The following is a 20192-nucleotide window of genomic DNA, read 5'->3' as shown; positions in this document are numbered from 1 at the left end:
TAGTGGCAACCAGCTAATATTTTCATTACATAAAGTGCATTCGGAAAGTATTCAGACCCCTTGACCTTTTCCACATTGTTACGTTACAGGCTTATTCTAAAATTGATTCAATCCCCCCCCTCTACAGATAGTAACCCATAATAAGTAAGCAAAAACTGTTCTATTATTTTTTTAATCAAAAACCTATGTACTAAAAATAAAATACTGATCACATTTACAAATATTCAGACCCTTTACTCAGTACTTTGTTGAAGCACCTTTGGTAGCGATTACAGCCTCGAGTCTTTTTGGGTATGACGCTACAAGCTTGGTACACCTGTATTTGGGGAGTTTCTCCCATTTTTCTCTGCAGATCCTCTCATGTTCTGTCAGACTGGATGGGGATGCACAGTTTTTTCAGGTCTCTCCAGAGATGTTCGATTGGGTTCAGGTCCGGGCTCTGGCTGGGCCATTCATGGACATTCAGAGACTTGTCCCGAATCCACTCCTGCATTGTCTTGGCTGTGTGCTTAGGGTCGTTGTCCTGTTGGAAGGTGAACCTCTGGAGCAGGTTTTCATCAAGGATCTCTGTACTTTGCTCCGTTCATCTTTCCCAGGATCCTGATTCAGGCCAAAGAGTTCAATCTCGGTATCATCAGATCAGAGAATATTGTTTCTCATACCCTTCCCCCAGGTCTGTGTTTCTTTCCAAATCATGTCCAATCAATTGAATTTACCACAGGACTCCAAACAAGTTGTAGAAACATCTCAAGGATGATCAATGGAAACAGGATGCACCTGAGATCAATTTCGAGTCTCATAGCAAAGGTTCTCAATAATTATTTAAATAAGGTAATTCTGTTTTTATTCTTAATAAATTTGCTAAAATGTTCTACACTTTTCGCTTTGTCATGAGGTGTTTTGTGTAGCTTAATGAGAGGAAAAAATAATTGTATCAATTTTAGAATAAGGCTGTAACGTAACAATGTGGAAAAAGTCAAGTGGTCTGAATACTTTCCGGATGCACTGTAAGTTTACTTTTTATAACACATTTCCTGTGATATAACCGTTGGGAAATAATGGGTACTTCTACCGTATAATAGGTTAAATCAAAAGATGGAATATGCTGCAATAGATAAAAGCCTTTCTCAGTGTTTTAGTCATGAGGGAGAAAAGAAAGCTCTCAACAGCGTTGTCTGTTTTCCCCTGCTGGCTGCTGACAGTGGCAGATATATCAGAAGAGAAAACATTTATTTGGGCCAGAGGGCAGAGATTCAGGCCTAAAGCCACTCAGAATATCCTAGATCACTGGATCAGAGGGCATGTCACACAGTGTCAGAAGAGTCAGACTGTGTAGAAGGGCTATACACACACCACTATAGTCAATGTTGCTATCCCTGCTAACATTTAAAAGACCAGTGTTGTAATCTGGTCTGTTAACGGGAGCACATAAGAAGACAAAGGCCAATTTAATGCAATGAATGACGTTTAATAAATTGTCTGAAGTTACTTGGTCTTTAAGGACTGTTTGAAGGGCTTGAACAGGCCTTTGGAGATGGCAGAAAACATCCTGACGAGAAGTGGACGTTTGTGAGGCGTCTCCTGTTGGGAGCTGGCGGGGAGATCCTTTGGCAGTGCAGACATAGCAGCATGTGGCACTATGCTGGGCACTACAGAAGAGAGAGAGAGTTGACATGCACTTTAATTTAGAAATGATGTAATGTATGTTACAACTCAACATAACTGACACTGATAAATGAGAACCAACAGCTTGAGTTTTGGAGAATATAATTACTTTTACATAAGAGATGGCTACTGATTGCATATATAACCTTTGTAAGGTTATTTTGAAGTGGCATTTATTTGTACACCAATCTCTCAAACAGACTGTTGTCCTGTTGTGTGAACTTACGCATGCCATCTTCAGCAGTGGTCTGTACTTGTTCTGATTCAGAGCGGTGGGAATCCTTCTTGTTCCCCTTCTTGAATAGCTAAGTATTTAAAGAGAAAAACATGTTTTAAAAAATGTCACAGCTGACCAACTTCATGATGATAACAATCACACCTACCACACCAGCACAACAACATTTATGATTGGTTTTGGAATGAACGGATGGTTTTATATTTTTTACACTGAATAGCATTGTTTACTCACATTATCTCCCACAACTGTTCATTTAAATACGTTTGCTGTACCTTTAAGTTGCTTGTCAGCCTGACCAGCCTTTGTAGAAAAGATAGTTTCCCGCTGCTAGCCCTCACATCCTCAGCCAGTGGAAGAGCCTTAGGCCCGGTGGTTTTGACTGATGTTCTTGAGGCTGCCCTCAATGCCTCATTACATCTGTGGAGAAGCGCTTCACTCAAAGACTTGACAATAATCCTATCAAATGAAGAGTCCTGAGTCGTCACGGCCTGTTGGAGGATTTTCTCCGAGCCAAACTCCTCCAACAGATTTTTATAGACGACTCTGTAGACTTTATGAATCCTCAAGTTCTCTGGATAGGCTTGTGTCTCAGAGCAGCCTGACCATGCACAGAAGACCTCCATAACTTTAGGGATAAGGTCTTGTGACTTGCGTGTGACGTCAACTGGGTAATCTTCTGCTGGGGTTTGGATTTCTGTTAGAATTCTCATTACTAACATGCTGATGAGGCCGGTGACGTCATCATCACTGCCCAAGTTATCAGAGGATGGGGTTGGAAGTGTGACATCTTTGACCATGTCTGGGCTGGTTGACATATCGTCCTTGACAATGTTTTGAGCTACACCAGAATGACTGGTGGTATCCACTTCCTCTCCATCAATGTTGGCCTTCAAGATTTGTGCTGCATTGGAGGTCTCGCTTGTTGCCATAATGGTGCCAGAAGGAGACAGCCGAGGGGAGGACTTGCCACTCAATAGATTGCCTACATCAGATATAGTGGGTTCAGATGTTTGGAGAGATTCAGTTGGAGAGGATCCTCTACTTTCTGCATCAGAATCCACAGAGTACATGACCTGGCTTACCATAACTTTGGTAAAGAGACTGACTGTCACTAAATACTGATGAAGAAGAAGAAGAGCATGAAATTCTATCTTCAGACACTCTAGCCAACACCTTGGCCCCCTGAGCCAAACTCATTGAAGTTGAATAGGGCACAAAACTAGGAAGCAGGAGGCACTTAACAGACTCCTCTACAAACAGCTGAACCAGCTCGTAAGTTGTGGGCTTCCCCACCTTGTCATTCCTCTTCAGCTTCGAAAGGATGGTATCAGATGCACTCTTTCCAGCCGCCACTGTCAGTCCCAGAGGGGTCAAGTTGCTATCGGAAATTATGCGGTTCACTTGGTGACTGAGATCACGGGAGAGAGCACCAATCCTACCCTGAGATATGAGCTCCTCCAGTCTAGCTATTGGATCTGTTAGATCAGGGTGAGATGTAACCTGCCCTTCTGCCTCTGGATATACCTTCTTCATGATGGTATCGGCTATGGCAAACATGCTTGTTCTGGCATCACACACCATTGTTTTTGGCTTAGTAGATTCGCTCATGTCAATGACTGAGCATCTTACAATGGGCTGAGCAGTACTCTCGGGTAACTCAGAAGGAATGGGAGTGCCAGGGAGTGCAAATTCCCACTCTGTCTTCTGTGATTTGGCAGTTGAGAATGACAACGAGGAAGAAGACCGCAGTGACTCTTGATAGACCAATTCCTCGCCAAATTCGCTGCTTATCTTCTCAATGTTCTCCAGCATAGTTCCAACCACTTTATCTATTTCTGAAAGCTGTCCTGCAGCCACCATTTGGTCAGATTTTGACAGTTGCTCCTGGGCACTGCTGATGATACTGTCCTCTGGCATTCCCAGGTGGGCTTTCAGTGAGGTCTGGGAACTTTAACAAGCAAAGCATGTTAATTGCTGTCTGAAGTTGGAAAATCAATATCTTAGTGCTAACAAATCTAACAAGCATTATAATTGAGTATTCTAAATGTAATTTATATGTGTGCATTAGATATTGCAAAACACACCTGTTAGAAAGTTGGAAAATATTGAAATGGAGAAATTATTGTTCATCAGTTTGAGGGTTAGGATTAACTGCACACACACACACATTATGGGGAACATACAGTACCTCTTGGAAGAGGGTGTGCTAGACCTTGGTCGGAGAGCCCTGCCGCCACAGCTACACATCTCCTTCGCCAAATATTTGTTGTCATAAAAGCCTGTCACCCCTAGAATGCGGGCCAGGGCCGGCAGCAGGATCTGCAGGGTGGTCTGTGTAATGGAGTTGACAATGGTCTTGCACAATTTTGCAAGCTGTTCCTTTGTCATCTGCATTGCACAAACAAAACAGAACATAGCAGGTTTGGAAATGAAACTCTGATGTAAAGTATTCTAGATTGAACAGAATGCATTTCACCAACATCGTTTTCCTTATCTGTGACTGAATTCAAAGTTGGATGAAGTATGACAGATTAATGAACGTAATAGCAGAATAGAACTATGGTTAATTCCTCTCTCTTGATTCAACACAACATTCCCAAATCAAAGGTCAAAGGCTGATGGAGAAACTTACAGGTTTTTTAAATCCTTTATAGATCACTTGCCATTGCCTAGAAAAGAAAAAAGAAATGTGTTTTACTTACTTTTTATTTCCTTCTGCACAAAGTATGTGAGGCTAGAGCAAAACATGGTTCTAACATACTCATCAGTAAGATTGCGCATGAATGAGATGAGGATTGGGTAGCAGTCCTCCATCTCATCTTTGTTGCCTGGGCCGAATGCAGCCTTAAGAGCATTCTTCTCCAAGAGCTCAATAACAGATCCTCTGTCCGGGTGTTTATTCCTCAATCCTAAATATGTTATTACCATATAGGACAATTCAGGATAAGTCAGACGCTTTTCTCTTAATACAATACTTTGATAAAATTGCTACAATAGGACTATTGAATAAAACTATCCATGCAACATTTCTTACTGACTACAGTTTCTAACATGACCTTTATCTATGATATTCAAGTTTAGAGAACCAACATACTACAGAGGGAAAATCTATGACCTGGATCCGTATCAGTGCCCTGCTCCCCTGACTTCTTGGAACTACTATTCCTCTTCGCCTTGGATAGAATAGAATAGATTCCAGATCACAAATAATAGACATGTTACATCAGGTCAATGCAGCTATTGTGACAATTGAGTGTTACTAGTCTAGTAGTTGCCCTGTCACTCCTGCCATTTTACCTTTCCTGTCTTCTTGGGCTCCTTCTTGAGCTGGGCCACTGGTTCTTCCTCAACAACCTCCCTCCCCTCCCTCGGGGGATCATCATCATCTCTCTGTACTACCTGAAGGACATAGGAATTTCATGTCAATGTCAGATTAGATTCTTGCAAAGGACATCATAGAGCTACAGCCATATCAGAGCTAAACTGGTGATTGACTTAATAGAGAGAATTAGACATTTGTTTTGCAATAGCCTATGTTATCTTAAATGACGTTTTCCTTAGTTACATTCCCAAATATTTAGTGTCATTTAACCTACCTTTTCTTCATCCATAATAGCATACAGTATTTTTTATATCTCGAAAAACTTGTCCTTGTCTGTGTTGTTTTCACTCATGTTGAGTTTACTGAGGACAATATTGCAGCCACTGACGAATTAAGAACTTCATACCACGTCATGGAATGTTAGACCTTTATGCACATTCCCATTCTCTCATTAATATTGGGGGGGAAATATATTGATCAGATTACACACTTTCCCCATCAACCGTTTTCGATACAGCTAGGCCCACATTGAAATCTGTTCACTAAGCACTGCGACTCAGTAGGTCAAAACAGAAATAAACCTAGTCTAATTTCGTGTCGACCTCTTTTGGATGTATTTCGGTACCCCATTTAGTGAGCCAGTTGATTGATCTATTCCTTATAGTGCATTCCTTAAAAGTAGGCCTACATTAGGGAATAAGGTGCTATTTGGTAGCATATTCCTCTCTAGCCCATGCCTCCACCAATCCAATGATTTTAGATTTGTAGGAAGAAGCGAACGAGTGTACACTTCAGGAGAAGGAGATATTATTGGACTGTATCCCTAGGCTATAGCCAGGCCTAAACCAAGTAGCCTTGAGTACGATCCCAAAAGCTTGGATTGCCAAAGGCCTATCAGAGCTAAATTGGTGATAACAACTTTAAACTTACTGTAAAACATGTTCTACCTTCCCCTATATTTCACTTACCTTTTCTTCCACCATAGCTAAATGTATATCCCGAAAAGCATGTCATTGACTGTTTTGGCTTTGCTACTTTCATGTCGAGTTATGATAAAAGAGCATTTTTGCAGACGCAGACTTTTAGTTAGTCGGGGACGTCATGGACTGAAGGCAGTAGAGGTTAATTGGTTTTAAGAAATGTTTATATGTCGCCCTCTTGTGGAATTATTTAGGTACAACAACGTGTTGTGTAGGATCCAAATGATTGTTTTCTCCTCATCCCTGTGTTACGTCCTATTATCAGTCATAAACAGAGAGCAATACACTAGTAAAGAGGTAACACTCTGCTTCACCCAATGTGATACGGTATCGCTATTATTTTTTATTTTAGAACACATTCAAGAACCTCCAGAAGCTAACTAGCTAATTAGCTAAAAGCTATTTAGTCATTGTTAGCCAATGCTAGCGGCTTTTACCTTCTGCACAGATACCAGCCCTGTTCTTAGCCTGGATAATACTCGCCAGTCTACTAGTATCGGACTGTCTCTCCACAACAACGCCGGATTCCTGCCGTAATCCCTGGACCACTACTTCTGATCTTCACAGCTAGATCACAGCTTGCAGCTAACTAGCTCACAGCTAGCTTGCACTCATCGTGGCATCCAGTACCGAAGCTATCCCTGAGGCCCACCTCCCGGCCAACTCAGCTGTTCTCCCGAACCCCACTCATACACGGCTAGAGCCCAATACTCCACCTGATCCTTGCTGTAAACTCTGGACCTTGGCACCGGTTCATCGCTGCTACCGATTGGCTATAGTGGATAACGCCACTGCCACGAAGCTAGCACCAGTTAGCCGTGAGCCAGGCGCATCTCCCTGCTAGCATTCTAAATTCTACAATACATCTATCGCCATCTGGCTTGGATTCTCTGTTGACACGGCCCCAAGCCGCACCACCACGACTGGTCTACCGACGAATACTCCATCCGCTGTGCCTTCAACCGGTCTCCGTCGGAGGGCTACTAACTTTAAACGCCGTGTAGCCCGCGTGCTAGCGTAATGGCGGCTTCCCTGTTCCATCTACTGCTGCCTTCTGGACACTATTATCACTTGGCTACATAGCTGATGTCTGCTGGACTGTCCATTAATCATGGTACTCCATTCTGTTTATTTATTTTTTTATTTGTCGGCCCCAGCCGCGAACTCAGGCTCTGTGTGTCATCGCCATTTTACCTGCTGTTGTTGTGTTAGCTGATTAGCTGTTGTTGTCTCACCTGTTGTTTTAGCTAGCTCTCCCAATCAACACCTGCGATTACTTCATGCCTTGCTGTATGTCTCTCTCAAATGTCAATATGCCTTGTATACTGTTGTTCAGGTTAGTTATCATTGTTTTGGTTTACCATGGAGCCCCTAGTTCCACTCTTCATACCTCTGATACCTCCTTTGTACCACCCACACATGCGGTGACCTCACCCATTACAACCAGAATGTCCAGAGATACAACCTCTCTTATCATCACCCAGTGCTTGGGCTTACCTCCGCTGTACCCGCACCCCACCATACCCCTGGCTGCGCATTATGCCCTAAATATATTCTACCATGCCCAGACATAGTAACAGTCCAATGACTGACAGCAGCCGACCACTGAGTGCTAAAGCCTCTTTTCGATCCTCCACTCCGTCTTTCACCAGCAAGGGAACCTCTTTGGTACCAAAGGGAGATGGGATTGACATTGAAGAAAAGGAGGTGTGTATCCCCAATAGCTCTGGACATCTGAGGGAGCTCTTCATCACCCCGGACATCAGCATTCCCACTGCATTCCCACTGCAGTACTTGATGGACTCCAGCAAAGATGATGGCATCTGTTTTGTCACCATACTGGTGAAAAGGTTTCTATCGGAGATCAGACCTTCAGCCCTAGATGGACCCTCCCAACAGGCAGCAGATCTGACCGAAACATCTCAGCAACTCATCAGACAAGTCCTGTCTGAGTTCTGTGCTGCATCCAGATTCTCCAGGACACAGGCATATTCCCAGAACCTGAGCATCCAAAGGGTGTTCAGAGGTGTACATAAAAACCTCATGGAGGAGTTTGGCTCTTATAACACCCTGCATGCAGCTATTTCCTCCCAGACCCTGCATTTGACAGAGTCCTGGTAAAGTCCTTGACCCAGCAGCTGGTACAGGGATGCAAGGAGGCGTCAAGACCAGCTTCTGCTGCAACAAACCCATCAGACCAGGCTGAGACAGAGAGGGGGGCTGAGCAGAAAGCAAGAAGGAGCTTCCTTTGCTTTTCAATGACCAAACTCAGGATCAACTTCAAGGTATAGCAGGGAGTTAGCATTTGTTTTTTGTTCCAGTTAGGTGCTGATGTTATTGATGTGGCTATGATAAGACAAATACATTAAATAAATGTTTTATTCACCACTAAATTGTTGCCTTGGATTCAGAAGTGTTCCATTTATTTATTCTCTGTACCATTTTCTTTACCTTTCATCTGTTAGCGTTCCAAGAGAGCAAACAAAAAGGACTGTCATTCAGTCCAGGAACAGACTGAGATTCCCTCTACTGATGGACATTGCATAGGTAAGGATGTTTTAGAGCTCTGCTATAGCTTGTAGTTTTGTTTAGGTGTGTGTTAGAAACATAGGAATGCCTACCAAACTCATAACACTGTTATTTGTCAATGTTACTATACTGCATCTCTCTCGCTCTCTCTCTCTCTTCAGATCTGGTGAAGGGTACCAAAACGTTTCTGCAATATTGAAGGTCCCCAAGGACACAGTGGCCTCCATCATTCTTAAACGGAAGAAGTTTGGAACCACCAAGACTCTTCCTAGAGCTGGCCGCCAGGCCAAACTGAGCAATCGGGGGAGAAGGGCAGTGCAGTGGAGTATCTTCAACAGCCATAGGCCCAGGGATTTCACATCACATTCCATGATGCAATGCAGAATACGGATTCACACAGAACAATCACCAAACCCATAAGATAACACTTAGCACAGCCAAACATCATGTATCACATGAAGAGGCATTGGTGTTCTCCAGACGTGATACCTTGTCATGGACCTGCTATTTCGATCTTCGCTCTCTCTCTCCCTCTCCCCCACCTCTCTCTCTCCCTCTCTCTCTCTACCACACCTGTTGTCTCGACCTCTGAATGTTCGGCTATGAAAAGCCAACTGACAATTACTCCGGAGGTGCTGACCTGTTGCACCCTCTGTAACCACATTATTTTGTTGACTCTGCTGGTCATCTATGAAGAATGTTTGAACTACAGTACTTGAAGAACGATCTGGCCTTACGATCTGGCCATGTACACTTATAATCTCCACCGGCACAGCCAGAAGAGGACTAGCCACCCCTCAGAGCCTGGTTCCTCTCTAGGTTTCTTCCTAGGTTCCTGTTTTTCTAGAGAGTTTTTCCTAGCCACCGTGCTTCTAAGTCTGCATTGCATGCTATTTGAGGTTTTAAGCTGGGTGTCGGAAATAAGCATTTTGTGACATCTGCCGATGTAAAAAGGGCTTTATAAATAAATTGTACTGATTGATTGATTGTATGAAATGGAGTAGCATATATCCATCATGTAAAATGAACATTGAGCACTGTCTCCATGGAGTATAGCACTGCAGCCTTAGGCAATGTATATTTAAGTGGTGCATAACATTATCTCATATCACATGCATGGCAAGACATGATTGATTTAATTAGATGCTCTGGAGAGATCCCACCCTCCTTCCCCAACACATGTAGGATGCTTAGAAACCACCAGAAACCTGTGAAATAGATCAACAGATGATGTTTTATCTCCTCTCAAGGTCTGTTGATTTACAGTATCTCAGAATCAGGAACTGTCATATCCCATGTGATATGTCAAAACAAGTTGATACATGGTGCATTGGGTTTGTATTTGAATTTATTGTGGATCCCCTTTAGCTGCAGCAGCTACTCTTCATGGGGTCCAGTAAAATGAAGGCAGTTATACAATTGTAAAAACATTCCCGATACATTCACAACAGATTTCACATAATCCATGTTCCTGTTTGATTTCGGGGCAGGCTGTCAACAGCACGTACTGTGACACTATGATAAGTCAACAATACCTCTAGGCATATCTGACGTCATGTATTTGATATCTTTATGTGAAGGTTAATGTCCATATTGACATCAGTTCATTGTGTTTGAGGACGGTTCACTGACGGGTTTTCAACGGATACGATTAGACGAGTTTAACAGTTACAGAATAGCTGCAGTATCAGAGGCGCAGAGCCTTAATTAACGGGCTACACATAATGGCTGACGACAGCCAGGTAAGGATCATTTTAGCCTACGTTTAACGAGCTTTAACAGTTGTCCTAATTCCATCTTGTTCTATTGGCAAGTCTGCCTTAAGTGCAGAAACTATGGTTGATATGACAAAATAAGTATGATTGGAAGTTTAGGCAAGTAATTCCAATTCAGGAATTGTTGTGGGATGTTAGCCTACCATATTGCGCGTGTAGCATTCGTGCCATGGAGGATTGTGCAGGCCGGCAGGTTGCTACAGGATCCTAGTATCATGTATGTTATAGGGATCAGATCTGGCTGACTTTTTCACCTGAACTGCTCATTGGCTGTCCATAATGAGCCCAGCGAGCAGGATGTGTAGCTGGGCTCTGCAATAATTAGCTCCCAGAGCAATTACAAATAACTATTCTTGTTTTAAAATCGTCAACTAGCAACATGACGGTCAGTCACCTCTAAGCAGGACTCAGTAGAAACGCTATGTGTTGGATTTGTCCATGTCTCGCTAAGTTAACCTCGCTACCATAACAGCCGTGGTGAATTTATACTACAGTTTTAAGGGATCTCTCTGAAGGTTTTAGATGATACAGTGGTGCTTCGTCTTCTGGATGAAGAACCATACATCTCGGCTTGGCTTCATTGCATTATTATTTGGGAAACGTTGACATGGCATTTGTGTTGACGGATGGATGAAAATAATGTAATTATAGTATCGTTATACATAGGCTAGCAGGAAAATCCGCATGAGATATCCATAGAACTGAGCCCTGCTCCATTTCAGCACAATGCCGCGGTCTCAGGTGCTGCCCAGACTCGAAACATTTCAGCACCATGGCACTGTCCCCTGACGCCAAGAAACGTGTCAGCTCTATGCAGCGGACAGCTCCACAGTGCTGAAATAGTTCAAGCCCCCTTGAACGTCTGATTTGAAATTATTCTGCAAGTGGTTATAATTTATTGCACGTCCTACTTTTGCAGCTTTACAACCTCAGAATTATAGCTAATGGATGGCAGCGAGTTACGTTTTTGTATATGGTGATGAATGACGATGCATGATAAACCATAAATTAAACGCAAAAACGTGCACTTAGACATATTTTCGTTTGGCAGAACTTTGACAAGCTTTGATTTGTTTTCTAATGAAATTGACAATTCATATAGACATTAGACTTAGGCCTAATTGTGACATCATGTGTGTATGACATCTTTGAAGAATGCTCTGGCTTCAGCCAATCGGAATCGAGTATTCAACAATGCTTTGGCATAATTCAAGGACGTTCATATTCACTTCAGTTGTCTGCCGATGGTTCACTGACGTTTTTTCAAAGGAGGTATTAGTATTTCCTCTAAACAGCCTACAACAATAAGCTACACATCATGTCAGATGACAGCAAGGTATGGTCATTTAGCCTATTTTGAGTTTAGAGGAGAAATTACTAACAATATAGTAGGTCACTAACACAGCAATAGGTCTCACTGGTTTGATCCATGGCCTGAAATCTGACCACTATTGCCGTTTTGTTTAAAATAGGAGCGAATAAGTTTTTTCATAAAGTCACTGATATTGACCTCTTATTTATCCACCAGAGCGTGAAATGGGAGGATCCCCCGGATGACCAAAATAAAGTCGTGGAGAACATGAAGGATGAAACAGAGACACATGAGACCAACAAGAACAGGACAGGAGGCAAGGTAAGAAATATGCTGTCCTTTACACATGCTCTGCCTACTTAGGCACAGATCTAGGATTAGTTTACTATCACTAAATCCTAGCCTTACAGCATTAGGAGGAGACGCTACACTGACCTTAGATCTGCTATGAGACCTATAATCTGTTGTCATGTAGGCTAAACATAAGTCCAGTGGCTGTGCCAAGAAGACTTTCGTGGAGGAGGACAGCAGCATTGGTGCAGGTCCGAGATTACTTCATGTTGGGTGCAGGTTGTGTTCAAATTCATCAGCACTAATCTGAGAAGATAGTATCTATATAGGTGAAAGCAATATAGTGGAGGCCCGCAGAGAGATGTGCCTTTACCTGTCCAGTGCAATCAAATCCCTAAAGGTGAAGGAAATTAGGGATCAAGTTCAGATTCAACTTTAGATTTCTCTTTGCGGTTTCCCAGAGTCTTCTCAGACACCCGGGTGTGGTTTCCGGGAAAGGGGATCTATCATTGAGCAGCTGGAGAAGGAGGCTCAGAGGATTCTAATGCCTTCTCTCAAGATTGGGACATGCTGTGCCCCAATCCTCCTCTCCTTCCTGAGGAGTCTAACTGATGAGCAAGTCCCATGTCTTTTTCCAACCTCACATACAACTCTGAATTTATAGTCATAGTGCACCTTCTAACCACAAATGGGATTTCAAACATTACACCTAACCCTAAGGTAGTAGTTTTGGAATTGTTAGCTAGATTACTCGTTGGTTATTACTGCATTGTCGGAACTAGAAGCACAAGCATTTCGCTACACTCGCATTAACATCTGCTAACCATGTGTATGTGACAAATAAAATTTGATTTGATTTAACATTACTGTAACCACACCTCTAACTCTTCCTGTAAATCAAGATCAAAATGTCTCATGTACTTGCTAATTGCTTAATTAAATACACTTTTATTTTCCTTAACATGGCTATCTAGTGACTCCACTAACTCAACACCAGTGTACAGGTAAAATATGTTTCCTTTCTTTTCTTTTCTCTAGCCAATGGAGAGTGATTCAGCAGGGCATGAAAAATAAGTCTCTCCACATAAGGTTCTGGTCAAAAGTTGTGCGCTATACAGGGAATGGTGTCACGGATTGTTAAGATTGTTAAAGTCGTGACCCAGACAGCCCTCCGCATTCTCCTACCAGCGCTAGCTCGTATCATGGGGGTGAACCTGAGGAGTGGGGCAACCTCCCCAGAATCCCAGTGCTCTCTGACAGGGTCTGAGGATTCCTTAGGCAGTCTGGATGAGAGAGAGAAAAGGCTGCTGATCAGTGAGATGAACTACTGGACTAAGGAGAGGAGGAGGAATGGCAGTACAGGATGCCGCCAAAAATCCACTCGCAGAACCTCATCACCATGCTGTTCGCCTAAGAGGTATGTTCACAGCAATATTTCAACATAATAATTGCAAGACCTGATCCATACTTATCATAAATTATTAACTTGGAATTCACACCTTGTAGTTTTAAGTTCTGGTCAGAAATGTTGCCACTGAGGGGGTGGGTCCAGGTGAAAGTCATTTTTAACTGGGTAAGCCATAAAGTCATCTATGAATAAATAGAATTAATCATATTCTGATGTCGTACAAACATAAAAATCAGGCAAAAAATCGTGTCAGTTGGCTTTAGGCTTCTAGAACTACGGTGGTATGAGAAGTAATCCATCATTGCTCTAATTTGGTTTTCAGGCTCACTAATGACCCAGATTAGATACAGTTGGTCACATTTGCATGGCTTAAGTGGTGATTGTGTGTTTATCTTCAAGGTCCCAGACCTCATTGCAGAGCTTGCCTGCAACTAGAGAGGCTCCCCTCATGGAGGAGCCTCTGAAGGCTCTTTTTGGGGTAACGGAAGAGAGCCTCCTGATATCCCTGGTTGAGGGTCACTCCATCCCCACCTCCTCCAGCTCCTCCGAGTTGAGCTGTGCTATCGTGGGGGAGGTAGTACACCAGCTTAACTCTGGCCTCTCAGTGGCCATTCAGGCCAGCTCGGGGAGTTGCCCCCCTATGGACAGTCAGGACATAGCAGCAGGCAAGGAGGTCATTCGGGTAGCCTCGGTGCAGATCCTGGCCGAGCTACAGAGCCAAACGTCTGAGCCAGAGTGGGTGGGGTTTATCGAGCCCCTCATGGACCCTGTGACCGATGATGTGCTGGATGCCATTGTCGGCACAATGGACAAAATGGCACAGGACTTCAACATCCTATTGGATCTGGCCAAGAAGATGACAATCTTGGGGTCTAAATTTCTGACAAATCTTCAATGTGACCTTGATGTTGAGTGTCCATCTGGGAAGGAAGGGACCACTCACTTTCTCAAAGAGACTGGATCCTCTACCAGTGTGGCGTCCAGAAAGATTCAGACCCTCTCTAGCCCCGACTTTCAGTCTAAAGCCCTGAAGGCGGTGAGCACCATCCTTACAAGGAAAGTCAGCAGCTCTTCTGGCATGGCTCCTTCCTCTAGGCCTTCTAGTGCTGCTCCTAGCCTTACTGAAGCCCCCCTGAATACCAGCTGCACATTCCTGACATCTGTAACCTCCACTGCCACAGTGATTGTTAAGGCATTTGTGGGAGGCATGGAGACGATAGCATCATTTGAAGGCACATGTGAAGCAGTTGATTGGCCAGTTCCTGTAAATGACCACAAAACAGGGTCTTCACAGAAGATAACCTTCTCTCTAGCCGGCACACTCTATGGCCGTATACGAGCAAAGCTGAGGGACCTTTTAACTCTAGCCGCTCGAGAAGAAGGTGTGGCAAAGGATGCTTCTCTTAAGGAGTCTTCAGACACCCTGGAAAAGGCAACTGTTTCAACTGTTGAGGTCCAGTTACCCAGCACCGAACACAGTAGAGTTCCCAGAGAGAGTCAACCAATACCAGCTCTCTGTCTCTCCAATCTGGATACCAGTACTCAAGAAGTTCTTAGCAGTGTTTTTTCCATCTACAAGTCAGAGTTATCAAAAGTGGAGAGTAAATCCTTAGCCGTTGTCAGTTCATCTGATGAGTCCCTAGAGGCTTGTTGGTTTGTTGATGGTGTCCTATCAAAGCTTGATGACTATACTATTTCCCAGTCACCCTCACCCAATGAAGACTTGAGCGTGAGTACTCAATATTCTCAACTGAGCTCAGAAGAGAGTGTCAGAATCACAGAGTCCTCAACTAGTCTGATTCAGAGCATTAAGAAGCTCTCTAGCAATGACTTTCAGACTCAGGCAGAAGAGGCAGTGAGTAAAGTGCTGATGAGATCCAGTCATTCCTTTATCACACAGATCAGCCATACTGGTCTTCAGAAAAGTCTGCAGGCTGGCTTATCATCTAGCTCACCATCAGAGATCCATGTCCTTTCAGAATCCATGTCCTCCATGTCCTCTGATAATACAGCCTCTGGATTAGTGGAAACCTTTGTCAAAGGAATGGCGACTATTTTCCAGAAAAATGAGTCCACTGACACTGTGCTACTGGAAAGAAGTGGGAGAGTTCCACGGGGGCTCCCAACTGGATGATACTGAATTGAGTGTTAAAATATCAGAGGAGAAGCTTTGGTCAACAGCTGCGTCAGTATGAAGAACACACTTAAGGATTTCTTCACAGGGCTGAAGCCATCTGGATCCGAAAGGACAGAAAAGGCTTCTTCCAAAGAGACCCTTGGGGAAATCCTGGTTGCAATCCAGAGTGAGATCTCAAACTTAGGGCGAATGAAGGATTCCAGGGAGCTCCTTCAGATCAATGATATGGTAGGAACTATGCTGAAGGAGGTTGAGAAAAGTGAGGATGACAGTGAATAAGTCTGCCAAGACATCCCTAGAACCTGTTCATCTTTGTCCACTTCTTTAAATGGTCGTAGTTCCTTGTCCAGCTCTTCAAATGGTCCTAGGTCAGAGTGTGAGTTAGAGATCAACCTCCCTGGCACTCCCATCCCTGACAAAGTGTCTTTTGATCTGACCTGCCCCATCGTCAGGAGCTCCTGCATCGACACCAGGGTCTCTAAAATGCCAGAAATTTCTTCAAGTGACCTAAAGACAAAGATGATGGAACACACAGATGAACCCCTGCATCGTAACAGTCCAATGACTGACAGCAGCCGACCACCGAGTGCTAAAGCCTCTTTTCGATCCTCCACTCCATCTTTCACCAGCAAGGGAACCTCTTTGGTACCAAAGGGAGATGAGATTGACATTGAAGAGAAGGAGGTGTGTATCCCCAGCAGCTCTGGCCATCTGAGGGAGCTCTTAATAACCCCGGACATCAGCAGTGCCACTGCAGTACTTGATGGACTCCAGCAAAGATGATGGCATCTGTTTTGTCACCATACTGGTGATAAGGTTGATATCGGAGATCAGACCCTCAGCCCTAGATGGACCCTCCCAACAGGCAGCAGATCTGACAGAAACATCTCAGCAACTCATCAGACAAGTCCTGTCTGAGTTCTGTGCTGCATCCAGATTCTCCAGGACACAGGCATATTCCCAGATCCTGAACATCCAAAGGGTGTTCAGAGGTGTACATAAAAACCTAATTGAGGAGTTAGGCTCTGCCCTGCAAGCAGCTATTTCCTCCCAGGACCCTGCATTTGACAGAGTCCTGGTAAAGTCCTTGACCCAGCAGCTGGTACAGGGATGCAAGGAGGCGTCAAGACCAGCTTCTGCTGCAACAAACCCATCAGACCAGGCTGAGACAGAGAGGGGGGCTGAGCAGAAAGCAAGAAGGAGCTTCCTTTGCTTTTCAATTACCAAACTCAGGATCAACTTCAAGGTATAGCAGGGAGTTAGCATTTGTTTTTGGTTCCAGTTAGGTGCTGATGTTATTGATGATAAGACAAATACATGAAATACATTTGCTTTATTCATCACTAAATTGTTGCCTTGGATTCAGAAGTTTTCCATTTATTTATTTATTCTCTGTACCATTTTCTTTACCTTTCTTCTGTTAGCGTTCCAAGAGAGCAAACAAAAAGGACTGCCATTCAGTCCAGGACCAGACTGAGATTCCCTCTACTGATGGACATTGCATAGGTAAGGATGTTTTAGAGCTCTGCTATAGCTTGTAGTTTGGTTTAGGTGTGTGTTCAATGTTACTATACTGCATCTCTCCCCCCCCCCCCCCCCCCCCCCCCCAGTTGGAGAGGTTTCTCCCTCCATATCTCAGCCTGTCAAAAAACGATCCTTGATTGTACGGGTCTTTTCAGCAATGATGAAGCCATTCAGGCGCATCACCAAGAAGAACCTGTAACCTGTTACGCTGCATGAAGAACTACTTTTGTAACAGCAAGACTTTTGACAAGAGGAATTTCTGCATGTCTACCCTTTCAAAGTCTATTTGATCAAATAAATGCAAATTATTTTACAAGAATTTCAAGTGTTTTGGAAGATTGGTAAAACTGAAGCAGCTTTTCTTAGAGAAATGCACTAGTTCCCCCTTGGTTACACATTTATTGTGCAGTTTTTGAGTTGGCAGGACTTGGGCAGCAGGTAGCCTTGTGGTTAGAGCATTGGGCCAGTAACTGAAAGGTTGCTAGGTCAGATCCCTGAGCTAACCATGTAAAAAATATGACGTTCTGCTCCTGAACAAGGTAGTTAACCCACTGTTCCTAAGCTGTCATTGTAAATAAGAATTTGTTCTAAACTGACTTGTCTAGGAAAATAAATAAAATAACCACAGCTTGACTCTAATACAATAGTTGCTGCATAGACTGTCAGATAACCAGATGTTCTCTATTAATTTTGTTAGATTGGTAAGAGCTTATTAGCAGCAAGGGGAAAACACATAGATGAGAATTAGCTATCTGCAGCTAGATCAACCCTCTGAGATGTTTTCTATATGTTGATAATATAAGGTCCAACAGTTGACAGTGTATGTCAGAGCAAAAACCAAGCCATGAGGTCGAAGGAATTGTCCATAGAGCTCAGAGACATGATTGTGTCAAGACACAGATCTGGTGAAGGGTACCAAAACGTTTCTGCAATATTGAAGGTCCCCAAGGACACAGTGGCCTCCATCATTCTTAAACGGAAGAAGTTTGGAACCACCAAGACTCTTCCTAGAGCTGGCCGCCAGGCCAAACTGAGCAATCGGGGGAAGGGCAGTGCAGTGGAGCAGCAGTGCAGTGGAGTATCTTCAACAGCCATAGGCCCAGGGATTTCACATCACATTCCATGATGCAATGCAGAATACGGCTTCACACAGAACAATCACCAAACCCATAAGATAACACTTAGCACAGCCAAACATAATGTATCACATGAAGAGGCATGTGTGTTCTCCAGACGTGATACCTTGTCATGGACCTGCTGTTTTGATCTTCGCTCTCCCTCTCCCCCACCTCTCTCTCTCTCTCTCTCTTTCTTTCTCTCTCTCTCTCTCTCTCTACCACACCTGTTGTCTCGACCTCTGAATGTTTGGCTATGAAAAGCCAACTGACAATTACTCCGGAGGTGCTGACCTGTTGCACCCTCTGTAACCACATTATTTTGTTGATTCTGCTGGTCATCTATGAAGAATGTTTGAACTACAGTACTTGAAGAACGATCTGGCCTTACATTCTGGCCATGTACGCTTATAATCTCCACCGGCACAGCCAGAAGAGGACTAGCCACCCCTCAGAGCCTGGTTCCTCTCTAGGTTTCTTCCTAGGTTCCTGTTTTTCTAGAGAGTTTTTCCTAGCCACCGTGCTTCTAAATCTGCATTGCATGCTATTTGAGGTTTTAAGCTGGGTGTCGGAATAAGCATTTTGTGACATCTGCCGATGTAAAAAGGGCTTTATAAATAAATTGTACTGATTGATTGATGATTGATTGTATGAAATGGAGTAGCATATATCCATCATGTAAAATGAACATTGGGCACTGTCTCCATGGAGTATAAATCAAATCAAATCTATTTGTCACATACACATGGTTAGCAGATGTTAATGCGAGTGTAGCGAAATGCTTGTGCTTCTAGTTCCGACAATGCAGTAATAACCAACGAGTAATCTAACTAACAATTCCAAAACTACTACCTCATACACACAAGTGTAAAGGGATAAAGAATATGTACATACAGATATATGAATGAGTGATGGTACAGAGCGGCATAGGCAAGATGCAGTAGATGATATAGAGTACAGTATATACGTATACATATGAGATGAATAATGTAGGGTATATAAACATTATATTAAGTAGCATTGTTTAAAGTGGCTAGTGATATATTTTACATCAATTCCCATCAATTCCCATTATTAAAGTGGCTAGAGTTGAATCAGTGTGTTGGCAGCAGCCACTGAATGTTAGTGGTGGCTGTTTAACAGTGATGGCCTTGAGATAGAAGCTGTTTTTCAGTCTCTCGGTCCCAGCTTTGATGCACCTGTACTGACCTCACCTTCTGGATGATAGCGGGGTGAACAGGCAGTGGCTCGGGTGGTTGTTGTCCTTGATGATCTTTATGGCCTTCCTGTGACATCGGGTGGTGTAGGTGTCCTGGAGGGCAGGTAGTTTGCCCCCGGTGATGCGTTGTGGAGACCTCATTACCCTCTGGAGAGCCTTACGGTTGTGGGCGGAGCAGTTGCCGTACCAGGCGGTGATACAACCCGACAGGATGCTCTCGATTGTGCATCTGTAGAAGTTTGTGAGTGCTTTTGGTGACAAGCCAAATTTCTTCAGCCTCCTGAGGTTGAAGAGGCGCTGCTGCGCCTTCTTCACGATGCTGTCTGTGTGGGTGGACCAATTCAGTTTGTCTGTGATGTGTACGTCGAGGAACTTAAAACTTACTACCCTCTCCACTACTGTCCCATCGATGTGGATAGGGGGGTGTTCCCTCTGCTGTTTCCTGAAGTCCACAATCATCTCCTTAGTTTTGTTGACGTTGAGTGTGAGGTTATTTTCCTGACACCACATTCCGAGGGCCCTCACCTCCTCCCTGTAGGCCGTCTCGTCGTTGTTGGTAATCAAGCCTACCACTGTTGTGTCGTCCGCAAACTTGATGATTGACTTGGAGGCGTGCGTGGCCACGCAGTCGTGGGTGAACAGGGAGTACAGGAGAGGGCTCAGAACACACCCTTGTG

At 43.8% G+C, this 20192-nt stretch overlaps 2 protein-coding genes across 21 annotated transcripts in view; one reads left to right on the top strand and one right to left on the bottom strand.

Moving 5' to 3' along the window:
* Window positions 1–20192, top strand: part of LOC110513490 — a 285372-nt gene that overhangs the window by 257797 nt on the left and 7383 nt on the right. For 4 of the 15 annotated variants that reach the window (XM_036972810.1, XM_036972805.1, XM_036972798.1 and 1 more), the window contains exon 2: window positions 17082–17163. Coding sequence is in view for 10 of the 15 variants with exons in the window: in XM_036972791.1 (XP_036828686.1) it covers window positions 13234–13529; window positions 13920–15654 (2031 nt within the window). In the remaining 5 variants the exon portion in view is untranslated. Of the gene's footprint in view, window positions 1–8443; window positions 8491–8578; window positions 8753–10285; window positions 10477–12037; window positions 12143–12573; window positions 12728–13150; window positions 13530–13919; window positions 16904–17081; window positions 17164–20192 lie in introns of those variants that run through there. The other 11 variants (XM_036972809.1, XM_036972794.1, XM_036972796.1 and 8 more) reach the window with 7 other exon arrangements.
* On the bottom strand, window positions 1448–19571 carry LOC110517172. Of its 6 annotated transcripts, none has more exons than XR_005041896.1 (7): window positions 19511–19571; window positions 5201–5302; window positions 4665–4812; window positions 4536–4572; window positions 4092–4291; window positions 1892–3851; window positions 1448–1649 (listed from the first exon to the last, which is right to left on the bottom strand). XR_005041896.1 is itself a non-coding variant. In XM_036972835.1 (5 exons), exons 3-5 carry the CDS (start codon window positions 2986–2988, stop codon window positions 1486–1488), a joined length of 1056 nt encoding a protein of 351 aa, XP_036828730.1. In that variant the 5' UTR covers window positions 2989–4291; window positions 4536–4572; window positions 4665–5007; the 3' UTR covers window positions 1448–1485. The 6 variants fall into 6 exon arrangements, 1 of the variants encoding a protein (XP_036828730.1); XR_005041895.1 differs by lacking the exon at window positions 19511–19571 and adding an exon at window positions 5019–5076 and having other exon boundaries at window positions 5201–6559; XR_005041894.1 differs by lacking the exon at window positions 4665–4812.

Source organism: Oncorhynchus mykiss, unplaced genomic scaffold, assembly GCF_013265735.2.
Source record: "Oncorhynchus mykiss isolate Arlee unplaced genomic scaffold, USDA_OmykA_1.1 un_scaffold_195, whole genome shotgun sequence".
Lineage (NCBI taxonomy): Eukaryota > Metazoa > Chordata > Actinopteri > Salmoniformes > Salmonidae > Oncorhynchus > Oncorhynchus mykiss.
This window is presented reverse-complemented; position numbering and strand designations above follow the sequence as displayed.